The sequence below is a fragment of the Cydia pomonella genome, chromosome 8, assembly GCF_033807575.1.
Source record: "Cydia pomonella isolate Wapato2018A chromosome 8, ilCydPomo1, whole genome shotgun sequence".
Taxonomy (NCBI): domain Eukaryota; kingdom Metazoa; phylum Arthropoda; class Insecta; order Lepidoptera; family Tortricidae; genus Cydia; species Cydia pomonella.
In genome coordinates this window covers 9,288,177-9,306,618 of record NC_084710.1, presented here as the reverse complement: position 1 = coordinate 9,306,618, position 18,442 = coordinate 9,288,177, and the positions used below count along the sequence as shown (strand labels likewise).

The window sequence follows — 18,442 nt, the reverse complement described above, 5'->3', positions numbered from 1 at the left end:
TTGACGATCCAGGTTATAGGTAGAGCTTTGAATTATCTCTTACAGTAATTAGTAAAATCTAAAGATGTTTTGAAAGAGTGTATAATGAAAATGACTAATGACATCATAACGGATAGCATATTAGCAGTCTCAGGACACATAACGGACCCATTATGCGGTGAGATCGCTTTGTTCAAGCTCATAAACATGTACACACATATTCACCTTATTACAAATGACATAAGATCAGAAACTGTATATTTTATCGTGACTGTAAGACAGACGAGAGACGAGCCCATAATGTGACTTCCCACGAATTGGTATCGAGGTCGCACACGCGCCCACGAAGCCGCCGAATAAAGGTATACATAGATACATACTTGTATAGTAAAATTTATATGTCTACTGTCGTAAACAAGACTACTATTACGTCGCCTTCTGGCGCTGGCGCTGACACTGTTAGACATACACGTCAAGTAATTGATATAGAAACCACAGAATGACGTAAAACAAGTATCTTTCCTTCAGTAGATGATTACTAGCAGGAAAATGTAGCGTAAATAAAACAGATAAAATGACGAAACTCAAAACAAAACAAGGAAAATAAAAGTATTAAGTTTACATTTATTATTGGCTACACTAAGATCCCCGTTCCCAGAAGATCAAGAAGTCAACCATCGGTCTCTGAATCTGACTATACCTAAATCCAGAACTAAATGTAGTACCCCACTCTTTAAATCTTATTAATAACATGTTACGTTACGTAAACAAGCTCGTCTGACTAATTGAATCACCTGGCTATATTGTATTTTGTTTTACTTCGAATGATACTGCTATATTGGCATATGGCAGCACTGCAGTACCTATACATAGGACTAAAAAGAAGAAACATAATTTTTGCTTTACAAATTGCGTAATAAGAATAAAATTAATATTCTGAATACGTTCGTTCGTTCGTTTGATTCGTTAAATATGAAAATTTTGTTGGATCAGAGCGCAGACATTTTTTTGCTTTGTATATATTATAGTGACCCAGAAAATGAGGACATTCAACCTCACCCACTTTTAACTTTCAGGGCACACCCCGTCACAAACCCTAACAAAGGTCATAGTATCAGTTTCGATGTCTATTGATTTAATTACGCCAACCGACTTCCCAAATTGGTAGTTAAATTTGCACAATTCCCTACGCCAATAAAAAGTATTTATGGCAGTCCGTAAAGACCCTATTATCCCGGCTTGATTCATGTCGGACGTCGGCAACAATTTGTTGAGATTAAATATAACCGAGATACGTCGCCTGGTCTCCGGGGAGAATAAGAGGGGCCACAATGGACGGAAACCATCAATCAGTGACCCCCAGGCCGAGAGGCCGCGTAACAACAGCCAGTGTCCATGGGTGCCATTGTAAAGTACTCAAGAGTTCGAATATCCGAGCCCATCTTGACTTGTTCACTGCTTCGACTTCTGACTTTCTAGTACGCTTTTCTCCGATTTATTTAACTTTTCTTTAAGCGAAACAATTATGGGCTATTGCTGACTTTACTGTTTTGTCACGAAACAATTATGACTGACTTGACTGTTTTGTCAGCATTTTTCTTTTAGTCTTATCTTCCGAAATAAGATTAGGATTATAATTGTGTTACAATGACGGAACGCGTTTGTTTGTCGCTAGAGAAGAGCCTTTATTTACGTTTTTTTTCAAATACCTAATTGATTTGTATCCGTCTGTTATTATCCCGTTTAATTAAAAAGCAACTGATGGACATCGATATAACTATGTACTTTCAAATTTCCAGTTACATATGTACTCATTATAAGCCACCTTGCTTTGCATTCTGAAATGGCAATTCGCAAGTTTGCCAGGTTTAGTCGCGCCTCGCCTTGTTTGGCAAGGCCGAAATGCGAAATTGCTCTCATGCCTTCTTATTAAGCTAAAGCATTTCATTAAACCGATATACTTAATTGCTTAAAAGTCCCACTACCTGTAATGTGGCTGTTCCGCCTAAAAATAAAGACTAATAGGTATAAGGTAATGAGAAAATACGCAAAATAATTCTTCACAAGAATGTCAATTTAAAACAAGAACGGCAATTTCAACGAAATATTTAAAGAATAATTAAGATTGCGCCGTTGATGAATTGTAGTCTTAATTATAGCAGTATTTTGGGAAACTTTGTGGCACTGCTTTCGCCGTGGGACACAGCCATTGTACGTTAAAAATAAGTTTCACTCGTATTCTATTAATACCATAAATTGTATTGTAGACGTAAAGATTGTAGTAGGCATATGTCCGGGCGTGGGCGGCGAGATTGGTTTCATTTGGGGACGTAGGGGCGTAGACAAACTGCTTATGCTAGTGGGTGAACTGAAAACCGTAGACCGAAATAACAAGGGCAGTACACACGATAAACCTGCGTCACTCAAATGGCAAGGTTAACAATAGAATTGATTTCTGCTCTGATCTCGCATTACCGGTAATGTGGGCGACCTCGATCGGATTTTTCAATGCAAAATATACTGTAATCCGCTCTACCTGTATTTTTATGTGGCGTTCGTGGGCTATTTTTGCACGAGTGAAGAATATTTATATTGTATTCGTGCACCGACGCTCACGCTTAGTGCATTCGCTTTTCTCGGGAGTTACGTTTTGATATGTATTCGTAGTTCATATAAAAGTCACACGGACAAACAAGAGCTTTGTACGGTTTCCTCCGAACGTAACCCCAATGACCTTAAACATCAAACAAAACAGACGGGCATATGCTATTAGCGTATCGATCACATCACACGTTGCTTTTATTTATATGATCTCATGACTGCGTCAGTTTCAGCTTTGAAAATTTTGAAATAAAGATACGCAACTTCTTATTAATTGTCTGGATGTTTTTTTTTTTTTGATTATTTTAACATTGAAAAGGTACTCATGACCCTCGCAAAATTGTAATAGCCATTCAAGCGTATTAGACTAATTTTATTATACACTCAATTATAATTTATAGTGCACTTAAGGCGCACCGTGTATCGCAATATCCATTAAGATACAATTACTGTACATAATCTACCAATCAGCGGCCGGCGGAAACCGTGATTGTCGCAGTTCCTCCTATTGTCAGATTGCGACTGCCAGTCACTGACTGGGGCTTTCGCGGGATTTCTATCGCTTAGCCAGCGTTTAATTGCTGTCATTAGTCAACTGTTCTGCTTTGTCAGCTTTGTTTGTCTTTGGAACCATGACTCTATAAAACGACAGACATGCCGAAGGCCAAATTGCGGCTATTCGTCAACAACACCAAGCCACTTTTATTTGTTTTTATCAGAATTTCGTATCATTCAGCATTTAACGTCTTTTGTTTGGTGTGCATGCTCTGGCTGGACAAATACTGAGTGGTTTTTTATAGACATTCCCTTACGTGTTTGGGTAAGGGCGTCGCTGATGTAATAACATAGGGTCGAACCGCGGCCGTCATCCATTTTCAAGCGACGTTCAAGCTTCTCTTGAGTCGAAAATGGGTAATCATTATTGATAGATAGATATATTTTTGTTTATTTTCCTAATAGCATGGTTCCATTGAGCATTTTTTTTTTCATATTTCTACTTAAATAACGGAAAGCCATTAGCAATACTCACAACTAAACCCTCAAGGAAAGATCCTTTGTTCAAATTGTGCCCGTCTTGTTTTGCTTCGTACAAAGACCTAATTTTCGTCAACTGTATAAACTATTGTTCTAACTTGCTTTAATTGTCTTCAAATAACATCAGATCCCGGGTCCGTTTGTATTTACTACAACTTTATCAAAGGACTATTTGTTTACAGAAAGCGTCTGACGTCGTGAGTTCCGGATGCAGTAGTGATGGTATCTCTGAGCGTCATTTGTAATCACTCCACCGTCATGCTGCTTGCTTTTTACATTCTATTGTGTCCGAAGGAAGTTCGTGATAATTGCCCTTTATTACGTGCAATGGAAGGAAGCAGGGTTTATAAATCATCAAATTATCTTGTATGAAGGGACAGTCAATTTTGATGATGGTGACGGAAACCCTTATGCGTGCGTGCGTGGTGTTTCAAAATAACGTGGAATAACAAATTTTGTCCTTATGTTTTTTCACGTTTTTTTTCAATCAGACCTAATGTAAAAATTATTAAAGGAAGGAAAGGAAAAATGGACAGGTTTCTAATAACATTTAATTATTCTTCTAAAACTAACAATCGAAACAATCGAATAGTGTTATAGAAATATTCTACGTTTCAGAAAGCACACAGTTTTTAGTAAATTCTGCAAATACTTGTAGACATAGTTTCATTATATTTAGCACTAGTTTAGAATGATAAATGTCGCCTATCACCTCCATGTCATTTTGAATCCCCGGGCGATCGACGTAATCCACTTTGTCGCCTGCTCAGTCGTCGGTTTCGTGGACAAATAACCCAATTTACTTCACATGTCTCTACTGTCTCTATCCTGCGTTGGTAACACATATTGCAATACCAATTTCGTCTATGACACTACAATTCAGACTAACTCAATTTTTACCTCTGTCGGTAGTAGTTACTGATAACTTTACCTAACAGAAAATTTTGTCTGAATTGTGAACTTATACTTTACTAGTAAAAATTTATAGCTTAGTCTTACTCTATAATATAAGCCTCTGAGATTGAGGAGGATACAGAATCTATACGGCTACCACGAGTTTGACACTGAGATATTTGCTAGCGTCAGCGTAACTTACGTTCTATGCATATCGCTCGTACTCTACTCACATATTAGTGTGAGCACGAAGATACAGTAAGATGAAATTGTCAGTTCCAGTTTGACACTGCTCTAAGCCAGCCATGGTAAGGCTACTCAAGTCTAACTATACCATAAAGAAGTAAAAGTAAACATATGTAATGGTTTACAAACTTATTGCGTTTCGAGAAAGGTTTTCATCCGAAATGCAACTGATAGGAAATTTTAACTTGGTCAAAATATCGCAATTTTGAAATCTTTGCCTAATTTGAATAGTTAATTACGTGATTATGCCGTACATGTAGTATCGGCAATAACTTTTCTCTTATCACATCCACAAGGCAAAGATGTATTGTTTTTTTATCATTGCGTAAAAAATTCAATCCATTGTCGATGGTTATTCAAGCAAGAGTCATTATTCTGGTTGACCAAAACTAATTTTTAAATGACATCCAGTAAAATATTTTATATTAATATTAGTTCAAAGGACCTAGCAACCAAAAAAAAGTTAGTGCTCATTGCGTCATTAGTCATTACACACGGGTAACTGGGTCGGAATAGATTTTAGGTACAAGGGCGTTAAGTCGGGTTTGTCGGGAATTATGGCTGATTGAACAATCCTTATTCGAGGATTATTACAGAATAGCTAGTTAGTGGCTATTATATACTAAATGAGGGTGTGGTCACTGCGGTTTGAACAACTTAAAACTGACTGTCAACTATATACGAGTTGCATATTAGCCGCATATTTTAACTTTAACTTAGCTGGAAAAGCAATCGTAAGTCTGCCAAAACTGTAGTATTCAGGAGGTGCTCGGGGAGGTTTCATTTTATCCAAGAAGTCTTATGAATTTAATACCCCTCATATTGGATTCCCTTTAGGACGGCTAAAGATACAATACCTCACCTGAGAGAACTTGGTAATTGGATTTCAGTTAACTTGAATTTTGACATAACTCTCGTTACCAAGGATACTTCAATTAATTGATCTTGTTTTAATAGAACCTTGTTTGACGTTGATAGTTTTAAAAATAACTTCAAATTGAAAATACTTTAATTAAGCGAAAACATCTCAAAGATGTTGACATTGGCTGTCTTGGTGACCTCCCTGACCAAGTATTATACCTACCGTAAGGCTTGAGCAAGTGTAATTATGAATATATTTCGTTTAAAATTAAGTCCTCGATACCCTCAAATTTAGGTGTTCAAGTTTCGCGCTATCTCCCCGCGCAATCGACAGATGGCCCGGCGGAACTCCAACACGAACCAATCCGCGTTTCGCGCCGGGCAGCTGTACACACAAATGCACCTTGCATATGTCGCTGCCGTATAGTTATGTTTTTGTTTTTTGTAAAGACTAAAATAATCTTAAAAGGGATATTAAAAATCACTACGTTCATCTTGTTTTCACGTATTCAACAATTAGCACATCAAATCTTTTATAACCAAGTATAGATAGATAGGTTGTTACATAAGTACTTCGTAAGATTCAAACGTGTTAGTTTAGAAATAAAGCACAATATTGGTAATTAATTAGGTACACTTAGTTACATTAAGCAATTTTGCTTACGACCAAGAATATCACATACAACAATATTGAGTAAATCTTATTGTATCTACCTAATTCGGGTTAAGTCACTAATAACTAATTATTACTTTTTGCCTGTATGTGGTTACCTAAAAATCCTAAAATAGACATTGATGACATTACTTTAATGTTTGAATTGTATTTTTCGGGACTGTTTTAGATTAGGTACTTGAGATTTGATAAATCGTGTAACAGCTTTATGTAACTGAACTGATTGTTCACGTTTTTTAGGCTTTTTACCATTTAGAAATAATGTATGGGTTAATTTAAACATATATTTTATAACACAAATATATAGTATAACAAGAAACAAGATTTATAATATTTGATAGAAATTAAATCTCTATGAAACTAATTCCGTTGCTATGATTAGTATATAGCCATACCTCCCTCCATGTCTTTCTATTTATACACGCACTAGCATCGAGAATCACCCGTCTCTTCGATCATTCTCACGTTATTTACTCTCATCCCAAAGGGATCGATTTATTTGTAATTGAAACCGACACCAGCTCCGACTTTCTCTAAATTATTAAGTATCCATGATGACATGTTATTTTATTTATGCATGTCGGGTCACCAGGCCCTCGGGCTAGTGATTCGCGTTTTCAGGTCGGTGCTTGACCGACACGCTTATTTTATATGCCTGAATTATTCAACTTGAATAGGTCGGTCGGTCAAGCCAACTCGTGTATATTCGAGGCGTGGTATGGAAAATGTTACTTCGTGATTTTTATAATTATTTAGACCAGTTAACAATAGTTTTCTTGTACACATACTTCAGTTATTTATATCATTAAACGGAATATAATCGCGTTTTATAGTATTTTTACTAAAACATGTGTACTTGTTATTTAGTGTTACAATCTTTACTTTTAATGTAATAAGTGTCATAACTATATCATAAATATCTGCCAGCGACTTCGTCTGCGGGGGATGATGATGATGATGATTGATAAAAACTATCTTGTACCTACATCGTCGAACCTTAAACTATCTCCATACCAAATTTCATAGAAATCGGTTCAGCGGTTTAAGCGTGAAGAGGTAACGGACAGACAGTTACTAACGCATTTATAATATTAGTAGGGATTAATTAATATTTATTTGTTTATGCAAGTTAATCTCTTGTCATTCTAATGTTTTATGGGTATTAAAAAAAAATGAAATGTCTTTGATGTGACTTTTTCCATTACAACCAGTTTGAGAGAATGAATTCTTGAGTACAATATTTAATTAAAGTTTATTTATTACTTAGATTAATTTGTAATGTTTTCTAATTTTTCGTCGCTTTATTTGTTATGAAGTTTAATTAGAGCGTTATTTAATTTATTAGCGTTAGATAATTGACAGATGTTAATTAAATTGGTTACAAAACCATTAATCACGTTCTTAAAATTGAGATACTTTAAAAGCAAAATATTCAAACCTAAGTTTATATTCTCTTTACTTATCTTATGGGAGACCGAAACGGAACATTCGAAACAAGAAGTTTCGAATAAGTTAAAGTTCGTCGGCTTAAAAAGAGACCATTAGTGAAAAAAAACGTAATATTTCAAGTTTGATTAGGCGGTATACGAATAAATTAATTGACATTTGACATCTATTTTAAATTTAACTTATGCAAATTTATCGTGTATTTGCTTTCATAAAATAAAGAAATCTAAATCGTAAGCTAAACTTAAAATATTGCAAACGAAACTTATTTAGTAGTTTGCCAAATTGAGGTACCAGGTAGCTTGAGGTCACGATGCCGTCACTATTTAAGTTTAAACTTTGTCTTTGGCTTCTCAGTCAGTAATTTTATTAAATACATTTTATATTTAAATTTGCCTTTTATATAGATCTATTTATTGTATGTAAGTTAGATATGATTTTTAGATTTCTCCGATAAAAATCTAAACTCTTGGCTTAAGTAAAATTGTTTAATTTCTTTAATAGAGAGGCAATTAACTTATAGGTAGGCCTATGCGATCTTGTTTTATTATGATAAGATTGTATTCGAAGTGCATCTCTATAATAACCCTCCCGCCTGCTGCCACCGCATGAAATTATAATTGTTAAATTCGAGAACGAGTGTTTGGTAGAAATCTGCGTATGTTCAGTGTAATTTAATGTCAGAATTAGTGTTGGTTCTTCACGATGCTTGTGTTAATATACCTAAATAAATACTCTGCTCAAAGAAGCCGTAGCAGTTACGGAATCAGGGTACTGCAGATTGGTTGAATAGGCTTCTGCGTTATTGGATTGTGACGGCATACCGTCCAGAAATATCGATAGAGGCTTATTTGGCGACCGATATGGACCTAATCCGAAGGCACGTGTTTCTCAGCAATGTTGACGTTAAGGAAACACCAATCTCCGTCTATGTTTAGATACTCTAGATTCCTTTTGAAGATAATTCAGGCAGATTAAAGTCAACATAACTTTGCCCTTCGTAATAACTACAAAGAGTTATTTTCTCTCATAAAACTTCGCTGGATCCGGAATTCAACCATAAAACAGGAAAGTGTTTTTCATCTTGGTTTATTTCGTGTGGCCCCAGAATACGATGGTTCTATTAAATATTATGTGGCCCTAAGTTCCACTTGTTGCTCAATCTATGTTACGATCTGAAGTTCCAGATGACTTGCTTATTTAATAGTTATGTTAAGCGATACGTTTTTAATTAGTTATTGCGCCGTTAAACCATTGCTTCAACGATACGCGAGTAACAAAGTTAGTAGAGTAATTCCCAGTGGGTCAAGGTTTGCCTAATGCTGTAATACCAGCGGCTACTCCAGTGTCTTGGCTAAACATTCTGTAATGAAGGATTCTGAATTACAATGCGCCTAAGCACTGGTATTGTTTGAATGCAGAAAATCATAGAGATGTTAATGGTGATTTACATCATGGTCAGTTTTAGAATTGAATGTCGTGGAGAATAAGTTAGGTATATTAACTACAATTACGTAAAATACATTTGCGTTAAGTTGTAAAATATTCGGATTGATTTAAATAATTACGTAATTATACATTTTGGAGGCATAACACGTGAAATTTCGCACAGAAAGTGTAGCGAACATCGCAACTCCGCAAGGTCGGCGGGCGTTCACTTTCGCGCTATTTGGCAAGCACGTAACACCTTAAATTTAATGTTCACAATCATGAGTGCGGGGCTTTTAAGAAATTACTTAACCACCCCGAGGAGCGTAACATACCATGTTCCTAGTTTTACCGAAATTTAAGATAAACAACTCGGTCGCAACATTGACATGGTCTTTTTCTCGAATCCATATTTATTTGTTAATGTTGAGCTGCTGGTAGTTACCAGCAGCTCAACATTAACAAATAAAATAAATATGGATGTGATTAGTTAATCACATTAACATGGGTAAGTATATGACAATATGACAAATACATTTGGTAGACATTTATAGTGGCGTTCATAAATATGTATACATTTTTTCACCTTATTGCAATGGATTAACGTGTAGAAATGTATTCATATTTATGAACTCGACTGTACATTAGATAGATCTAAAATGCTCAGCTGTCTACGGTAAAGCTGTCCTGTACGTATTTCAGAAAATTTCATTTAAAAACACTTCTACTGTATAATAGTTAAAAAATACGTCCTAAATTTTCAAATACACATGTAATGTATGAATCTTTGTTTCGTTATCAATGAACAATGCTAACCATAAACGTTCATATCTTTCATTATTTCTACGGACCAAGAAATCAGTTAGAAGCCATGCGTTCCTTTCTCCAATCACCCAATGGCCAGAACAATGCGCCCGGGCGCCGAGTCGAATCAATCCAACCATTGTTTGACTTATTGACGTCATGCCTTTTGAGAACTCGGGCTGTCTGGTAGGTCGATTTTTTTACTGACGGTTTAATTGAATTTTTGTTTAATGAAATCGAATTCTTATGTAGAATATCATTATTCGTTAGAGCATTGCTGTAGCTAACTCGATTGGAGACCATTTAGAGTGCATGTGTATATCTATATTGTATTAGGCATTCTTCGGCAAACCGTAAAACAATTAGTGATCATTTTTAGTCTAGCTATTAATAGTTAAATACATGTCATTTAGTTACCGTCAAATTCTGAAAGCCTTGAAAGTTTCCTGTCCTTGGACAGAGTGATCCTCATTTTGTTTAGAAGTTTTTTTGGTATCTTATATTGATGTACCTTTCCAAGTATCGCTCATTCGCATTACTGATGTGAGATGTGAGTCTTCGTTATGTGCAGTTGGTAAATGATATTACGTTTATATAGGAAAGGAGGCTCAGAGTTGATTAGGTATAACTAGAAGAAAATTCAACAATGTAGAATGTTTGTTTGCATAGACATGTCATAGACTCCTTGAACTCTATGAACCAATCGAAATCAATATAGTTACCGCCACAGTTAATTGACGTTATTTTATTTTATTGGCAGTATTGAAGACTTGCATTTCGTTACACCTTTCAAGCGGTAATTGTTTTGTTTTTTTCTTGTCAATATTTTTTCTTTAATTATTGGCATGAACTGCTACAACCTTGCTGGCATTCCCCTATTTCGCGGCTTTAATTTGCTACAAATGTATTTAATGATGTATAATGTTTGCAGTCTAACATTACGTGTTAGTGTATAAACGGAACGGGGGTGTGTACGGTAGAGATCGCCCTTTAACGACAAGAACACCGCTTGCCATCTAATTTTATATTAATCAATTGTTTATTCCGTATGTTGTATATTTTACTGAGGAGTACCAATCAAGAGCATCTACTTAACAGTGCATACCTACATTAGTTCTCTTTATGGATTAAATTGGATCAGTGATGTTTCACTTTCCTCAGTGTATTACATAAGTATTGAATGTTATAAGTTAAATCTATGGTGTAAGAAATCCACTACGCCGTTGGATCTAGTTCAATCACGCGCCTGGCTTGTGATGATTTCATTTTCTGAATGCGTGATGCCTTGCCATTATCTAATAAACAAATTTGAGCAGAGTTTATCTGATCGGCTGGCATGCAAGGCCATACCGGAGTTCTACTGTGCTGTGTGTCCATTGATAGTGGCTCGACTTCCCGACCCGAATGATCTGTCACGGTGACCGCATCACACTTTGCTATAAATAGATTGCCTTTATCGCTCTCAGCGTATATCTCTTAAATTAGCAGACGATGACGTTGGTATGGTTTTAAATTTTCATTGAAATGGCAATAAAAACCGTCTATTGGCTCAAGTCCATGAAGTAAGATCGGCGCTTACTAGCGGTAATTGTTCATTAAATATGAACGTTTATTGTTCCTGGCAAGTGTAATGATATTAGTAATTAGCTCAATGGATTGATGTCGGTTGGTAAAGATTTTGTATTCAACCCAATGAACTCCTAAAAGGGCTTCTTCTAAATCTCTGGCAAATCAAGCAATTGGCTACTTGACTGTTTTTGTAAATAATGTCAAACGATCTTGTCTATATAGGACTCATGGCATTTAAGCAACACAAAGATCAAAAATGACAATTAAAGTCTGATGCTCGCACTCGACGATTGAAACGCCTCTAACAAAATGATAAGGTGATGTGACATCACATCATATAAGTCGGTCCTAAATGTATGGAAGATCAAGGAAATTGCCATTTTGACCCTGAAATATTGCGTTTATGTGTATAGTTGTCATACAATTTATTTTTCAATAAAATGTAAGGAATCGAATGGTACCATTTTCTTTTCTATTTAAGAAAGACAAAAAATTTTTTTTTTGAGATTTCGGAGCCTTGTATTTTTTTATAATCTCAATATAATTTTTTAAATTCCACTTTTTTATAATGGATGGCTCATTTTCTATCCATTTAACAAAATTTTGTTATAATATTCAACATGTTGTGGCAAGTACCCAATTAACGATTCCATTTCCATTACTGGAAACTAACTACGACGAGTACGTGTCGCAGTTAGAAATCCGTTTCCTAGCGACTTCCCATTCGTGCGACCCGACTTATTTGCGAATGAATAGAATGGTTTTCACTCAGTCTGCAATGTCTGCATTTCCACGTGCTTAGATCCCATTAGCCCGGAATGGTTGGAATCCGATAAATGCTCTTCCGAGCTGCGACTCTATCAACGCCACATGTGGTTAGCAGGAGGCAACATATGCCCCTTACTCGATAATGTTCCAAAAATAACCGATGTTAATTCCCTCCCCACTCGCGCTGCGTCGGAATTCTTGCTCAGTAAGTGGCCATAACACTTCCACTTCCTCTACTTTCTTGATTGGGTGAATATGCGTCCGCGTTGAGAAAGCCTCTAGGTGTACGGGCCGCTTGTGCCAGATGGCTCTTCTGAAATTGATAGTTTAACTAGCGATGGAGATTTACAGGGTCGTCGTCCGCTTTCTCCCAAATGTTGGTATGCATTTACAAATTCAGCGTTATGTCATCACGTCTGTCTGCGCTTCGTAATAGGACAGATGGCCACTACTGAATACAAACAAGTGTTAGTTCTACTTTTATATGAGCCAACTTTGTTTACGAGCATAACTGTTTCTCTTTAATATTCCCTGCGCGGAACACTAATGCGGCACATTCCTCAGAAGGTAGCGATATGAGCACCTGTTGATATCCAACGAATACAAATATGTTACGAGTGCTCGTGTAGATATTAGAGTCCTATGCTCGCACGTATGAAGAAATCGCGTCAATAAACCTTCGAACACAATTTCCAGTGACGTAGGCGAGTTTCTCGACTACGGGCATTGTTTTTTGACAATGAAGTATAATTTGTTGTCAAGCTCCATCGTTAATTGCACGTGTGCCTACTGCCTACGTCAGTTTGCGCAAGTGTGTTGTATGTGCGTCCATAGAAACCAGTTTTCACGTAAACTCCGACACTCGTGAAGTCGGTTGGGGAAATCTTTATCTTTGGGCCGCGAATCTTTGTTTACTGTTTCATTTGTTGTTCAGTGGAGTTCAGGCTAGTAGCGTAATCGAGGCGATCCTTGTACAATGGACGACACAGCTTTCAAGTATTGGAAACGATTCTATTTCTTATTGTTATGGTCGAACCGTTGATATTGGCGTATTTTGCTGGCGTAGTAGAGTGTTCGAATGGTATGCTGCGGCGTGCTGATGCGTTGCGTAAAACAGTACGCCCCTCACGGTTCTCGGGAGCAGACGTGCGTTCCGTTTGAGAAACTGTTTACATTCGCGCCAACAATGCCTCTTGGATTGTCAGTGTTACAATAATGTTTGTGTGAAGGCTTGGGAATATTACGGTGACCAGTGCTAAGTGTATCGGAAATGGTTAGGAAAATAGTTGTTGTTGGACTGCAGTACTATGAGGACCCGTTCTATAAGTATGTTTTATTCCATAATCCACGTACGATATCAACGCTATTATTTATACGTGCAAACTAGATTTATGATGTTTTCATACTTTACATATTACTGGCCTTTTGGAGCTTCAGGAGGACTATATTTATGTAGGTGTTAACAGCTAAGGTCTATTAATTAAAAAGGAATAAATGGAGTAGCATTTGTTTTATAATTATGTGTTTTGGCCTTTATTCGTCATAAGCGTTCTTGTTGTATTGTACAAGTGGGACGTACCTACCTATCTAATGTACCCGTGTAAAATATTCACCGATTAACCAGGTTTAGAGCACACCAGGAAAAACGTGTACACCACATAGTGCCATGTCATTACCAACAAGTCTTACCTAGGTTATCTAGGTAATAAGTTTTATTCATGTCACTTGCTCGGGAAACAGTCGTTTCTTTTGTTGAGATGCCTTTTCCACGCGAATGAACCATTTTCTCACAGCCGATTGAAGCCCACAACGGAAAAAAATTGTTACTTTAAGGCGAAGTATCAAGCGGTGTCTCATTTGCAATAGTATTTTATACAGTCGTGATATAATAAAGAGCTTTTTAGCCGAGTGTGAGGTACGAGATTGAAAAGCTTGATTATATCACTATTTTATAATATTTTTTTATGGTTGACTACAGTGTATCGAAATGTAGATTATAGTTGAGTTGGTAGCCAATACATGAAAACTACGCAATTATAGTTTGGTACAGTCACGTCTGAAAATATCGATACGAAAAATGTGCCAAAAATATGTATACACTACCTTAACATATGTGCAATAAAGTCGTGTGTACATATTTTTGGTACTTTTTTCGTATCCATATTTTCAGACGTGACCGTAGCTATACGAAATTTTAATTCAACCTTTACAGCCGATGAATAGAAAAAAGGTTTTTAACTAAACAACCAATACACGTAGGTCTAGCGAGATTTGTTCGAATTACCACTTTAACTGTGTTAAATTGTGCGGTCTATGTCGAATCAAAGCAGATTTTACGCGTTTGAAGTATTGTAAATGGCTGGAAATCATAGGTACTTAACTACTTACCTCTGACGTCGAACTGGTCCAACCTACTTGTTGTTTTTTACTACCTAGGTATATTACCTACTTTTCCCGATTATTATGAAACTTTTAGATGTCTATGAATACTTACATCAGTGTTATGAAGGACAAGTGAAACAAAATCCATATATCAACAAAACTATCTAGGAATATTTTTGCATGAAGCGAGAGAGTTGTATGTGTTATTGATAGTTTATAAACAAAGTTAGAAAAAAAAACACAAATTACATGCGATACCAGAAATAATTAAAGCAAACTTGATTTTGCTTGCCGGAAACCGGAAAAATAAAAATATCTACGCCACTAAATACGACCAAACATATAAGTATGTTCACACCTGTTTCGTTTATAATAAACCAATAGCACTATCTCGCTGTTCGCCACTCTTTCTAACAACTACTCTTTGTATATTTGTTAGAAAGAGAGGTTAACATAGAGAGGCGACATAGACCATCTATATATATTGGATATGAATCCACAATGGGAATTTAGCAAGACATTCAATATTTGAAGCCTTCAATATAAAATTTATAAATATAAAAAGAACTACTAGTTCTTAAGCAATAATCTTTTCAGTTATAATCGTAATAGCTGCTTCGACACAATAAAGGCTAAGTCGACCAAAAAGAGTTTCAGACCCATGTCGAAACACTCGAAACCACTGCATTCACGAGGAGATTTCTTAATTTCGCGCCGCCATCAATAACATTCTTTGTGATTCGTTTGATGATGCGATGCAATGCTATCCGCGACCTCGGCGACAGTAATTGTTATCCAATTATTAGAATAAATATTGCAAATTGTGTTTGCTAGCTCAATGATCGTGACATGACGGGAAATACGAGAGTATTTTTGTGAGAAGAATTTGAAATTCACTGAAGTATAAGATAGAATCTGTTCTATAGTTTATTCCACATTGATGTCAAAATAACATACACAAGAGGAACAATTATTTTAAAAACAAAGAACCCGATGTGTTCATATATTTTTGAAATGAACTTTTCACTAGCTTTCATTCGATACCCATATTGCTGTAAAAAAACCCGCCATTTTCTAAATTTTGATAGCCTGTGTCACTACCATATTTATGCCGAATTTAACGACAGAACGTATGTTAAAAACCGTCCAGCCGTTTGGGCTGTAGGGCGTGCCAAAGAAATGGACATACATATGTAAGGACTTGATTATTGAAACAACGACATATTGGAAGTGTCTTTTATTTGTAAAGCGCTGTCTCCGTCTTACCTTACTGTTTATAGATATCTCTATTCTTGTTACTCTAACGGTGTTATTAAATATCGAATGAGACTACTATGGTTCGACCTAATAATCGACTTTGCCCTTACATGCCCTTTGAAATTTAAATTGAAAAGAATATATTATTTTAATTTTAAATTTCACATCTCTCTTACCCTTACACATACATACGCCCGAAAAACATTACCCTCCTTCTGACGCAATCATTGGCCGAATGACTGAGTGTCATGGTTTATATTTACATTATTTTTAAATTCGTATCGAATCGACTAGGTATATGAAATACTTGATATCTGCCTGTTTTCAGAAAATGTGCATATAACGTGTAATTATAAATAAGATGCTACACAATATCATCCAATTATACTCATAGTCAAATATCACAAATGTCACTCAAGCATCATCTTCTACCTTGGCAGTCGTCATTGATCAAAGTTTCAATTGAAATTGAATCTCAATTAGTGCAATATTTTTCGCTATTTCAGCACTCATCTAAAATAAAACTAAACCAAACTATCTTGATAAACTAAAGTTGCGCGTATTTCTTATTGTTGTTAAAGGTGGTTTACCAGAATACATAGATAGGTACACTAATAAATCCTGCATCTTATATAAGACGAATTTTGCGCTATTTGAATTACAATAATCAGTGACGCAGAGTTATTAGAGTAGTTTATGAGGTTGCTACATAATGAAAGGCATTTAAAATACGAGTGTGAGTTTATGAAACGAACTTAGTGGGTTCTTAGTTCAGAGACAAACTAAGAGTCGGGTCGCGGGCCGATTGCCATATCGTTTGAACGAACATGCGTGATTTGTCAAAATTGTTTGGAATTAACATTTCATTTCGAATAAAACGTCATCTCTCCTCATATTAGAATAGAGGTAAAATCAAACTGACCTTTTTTTAGAGATGTTCGAAATTTGAATGTCATTACCAAATCGAGTTTGATAAAGTAATGAAGCAATAATATTTTTACAGATATGAGATTTGTTGTAACAAAACAGTTTATCTTAATGCTCGCCAATATTTGTTGATTTTGAAAGCATCGTATAGGATTTATGATGTGTGTACTGTAGGTCTTATAAAATGTAAAATCTCTGTACGTGTATGTAACTAGTGTGAGGCATCGTTGTTTATAACGTGTCATGACAGCAATAGACTAAGTATTATGAACGCTGTTGTCGCACCCGCGGAGCTTTTAAAAGCTTCGTAACTCACAAAAGATGAAAGCTTTAAGCTCCGTTTGTTGTTGCACGTATTTTTCACTATATTTGCCACCATCATTTTCCTGTTCTTGCTTCATTTATTAAGCTCGGTGAAGCCTCTTTTATTCATCCCTATCAGCTGCCATATTTATGATTCATTAATCCTACTCCTACAACGTTTGAGATGCGCCTGCCAGTTGATATCAAACAACACAGGTTTTTTGTACAAAATCTTACGAATACTAGGGGGGAAATCTTTTACTGTCTATATTAATTAGAATAGAAATTTATAGTTCGTATTGTGTAGTTTGATTAATGTTATTCATGTTTGTTCACAGACATGTGACGGGTGCCAGTGGGCCGCCGGCGGGATGCGGCCACCAGCGGAACCGCTCGCTGGACTCCGTCCTCCAGCGGATACCCGAGGACATGACGCCGACGTCGCCCGAGGGTTGCCCCGGCCGGCTGCCCTGCGAGCCGGCGGCGCCGCGACTCGCGCTGCCGCCCGAGGTGCCCGCCGGCTCCGACGACTCCGGCATCCACACTCCCCCTGATGGGCCCGAGGACGATCGCCCCCCGCCGTCCGCCGCCGCCCGCTCCCGCGAGAGTCTCGACTCCGGCAACCCCGAAGACACTGACAAACCACCCGATCCGCCCGACACTAATGAGACAAACGAAACAAAATCCGAACCGGACCAGACCGCGGACGCGGACACATCGAAAAACAAAGACTTCCTACTCCGACTGTTCGAAAGCAAACTCTTCGACATGAGCATGGCCATCTCATACCTCTTCAATTCGAAAGACCCCGGCGTGCAGGCGTACCTGGCCAATAAACTTTTCTCGTTCCCGCACGAGGACGTAGACTTTTATTTGCCGCAATTGGCGACCATGTATATAGAGATGAGTGATGTGGCCGACGTCCTAAAGCCATATTTAGTGTTTAGGTGTAAACAAAGTGCGGAGTTTTCTCTGAGGTTGGCCTGGTTATTGACGGCATTCGGAGGGGACGCGAAGCGGTCGAAAGCGATGAAGTTTAGAGATTCAATATTGGCCGAGGAGATCAGGCCGGCGGCGCGGCGCGGGCACCACCGGTCGCAGTCGGACGCGTCGGCGTTGCGGCTGGCGACGCCGTCGGGGCGCCACCTTGGTGACCTGGCCTCGGGCCGGGCCTTCGATAGCGGCTGCTTATGCGGCGAACAGTGCTCCTGTGGAGCGCCGCGATTAGCACCACAAACACAGGTACGTGTTACATACATTCATACGCGG

The 18,442-nt window shown here is 37.2% G+C and overlaps 1 protein-coding gene across 4 annotated transcripts in view; it reads left to right on the top strand.

The window, feature by feature from the left end:
- The window catches only part of LOC133520500 (phosphatidylinositol 4-kinase beta), a 64,057-nt gene that overhangs the window by 15,923 nt on the left and 29,692 nt on the right, over nt 1–18,442 (top strand). For 3 of the 4 annotated variants that reach the window (XM_061854943.1, XM_061854946.1, XM_061854945.1), the window contains exon 2: nt 17,512–18,415. In XM_061854943.1, coding sequence (XP_061710927.1) covers nt 17,512–18,415 — 904 coding nt within the window. Of the gene's footprint in view, nt 1–13,398; nt 13,631–17,511; nt 18,416–18,442 lie in introns of those variants that run through there. The other variant, XM_061854944.1, reaches the window with a different exon arrangement.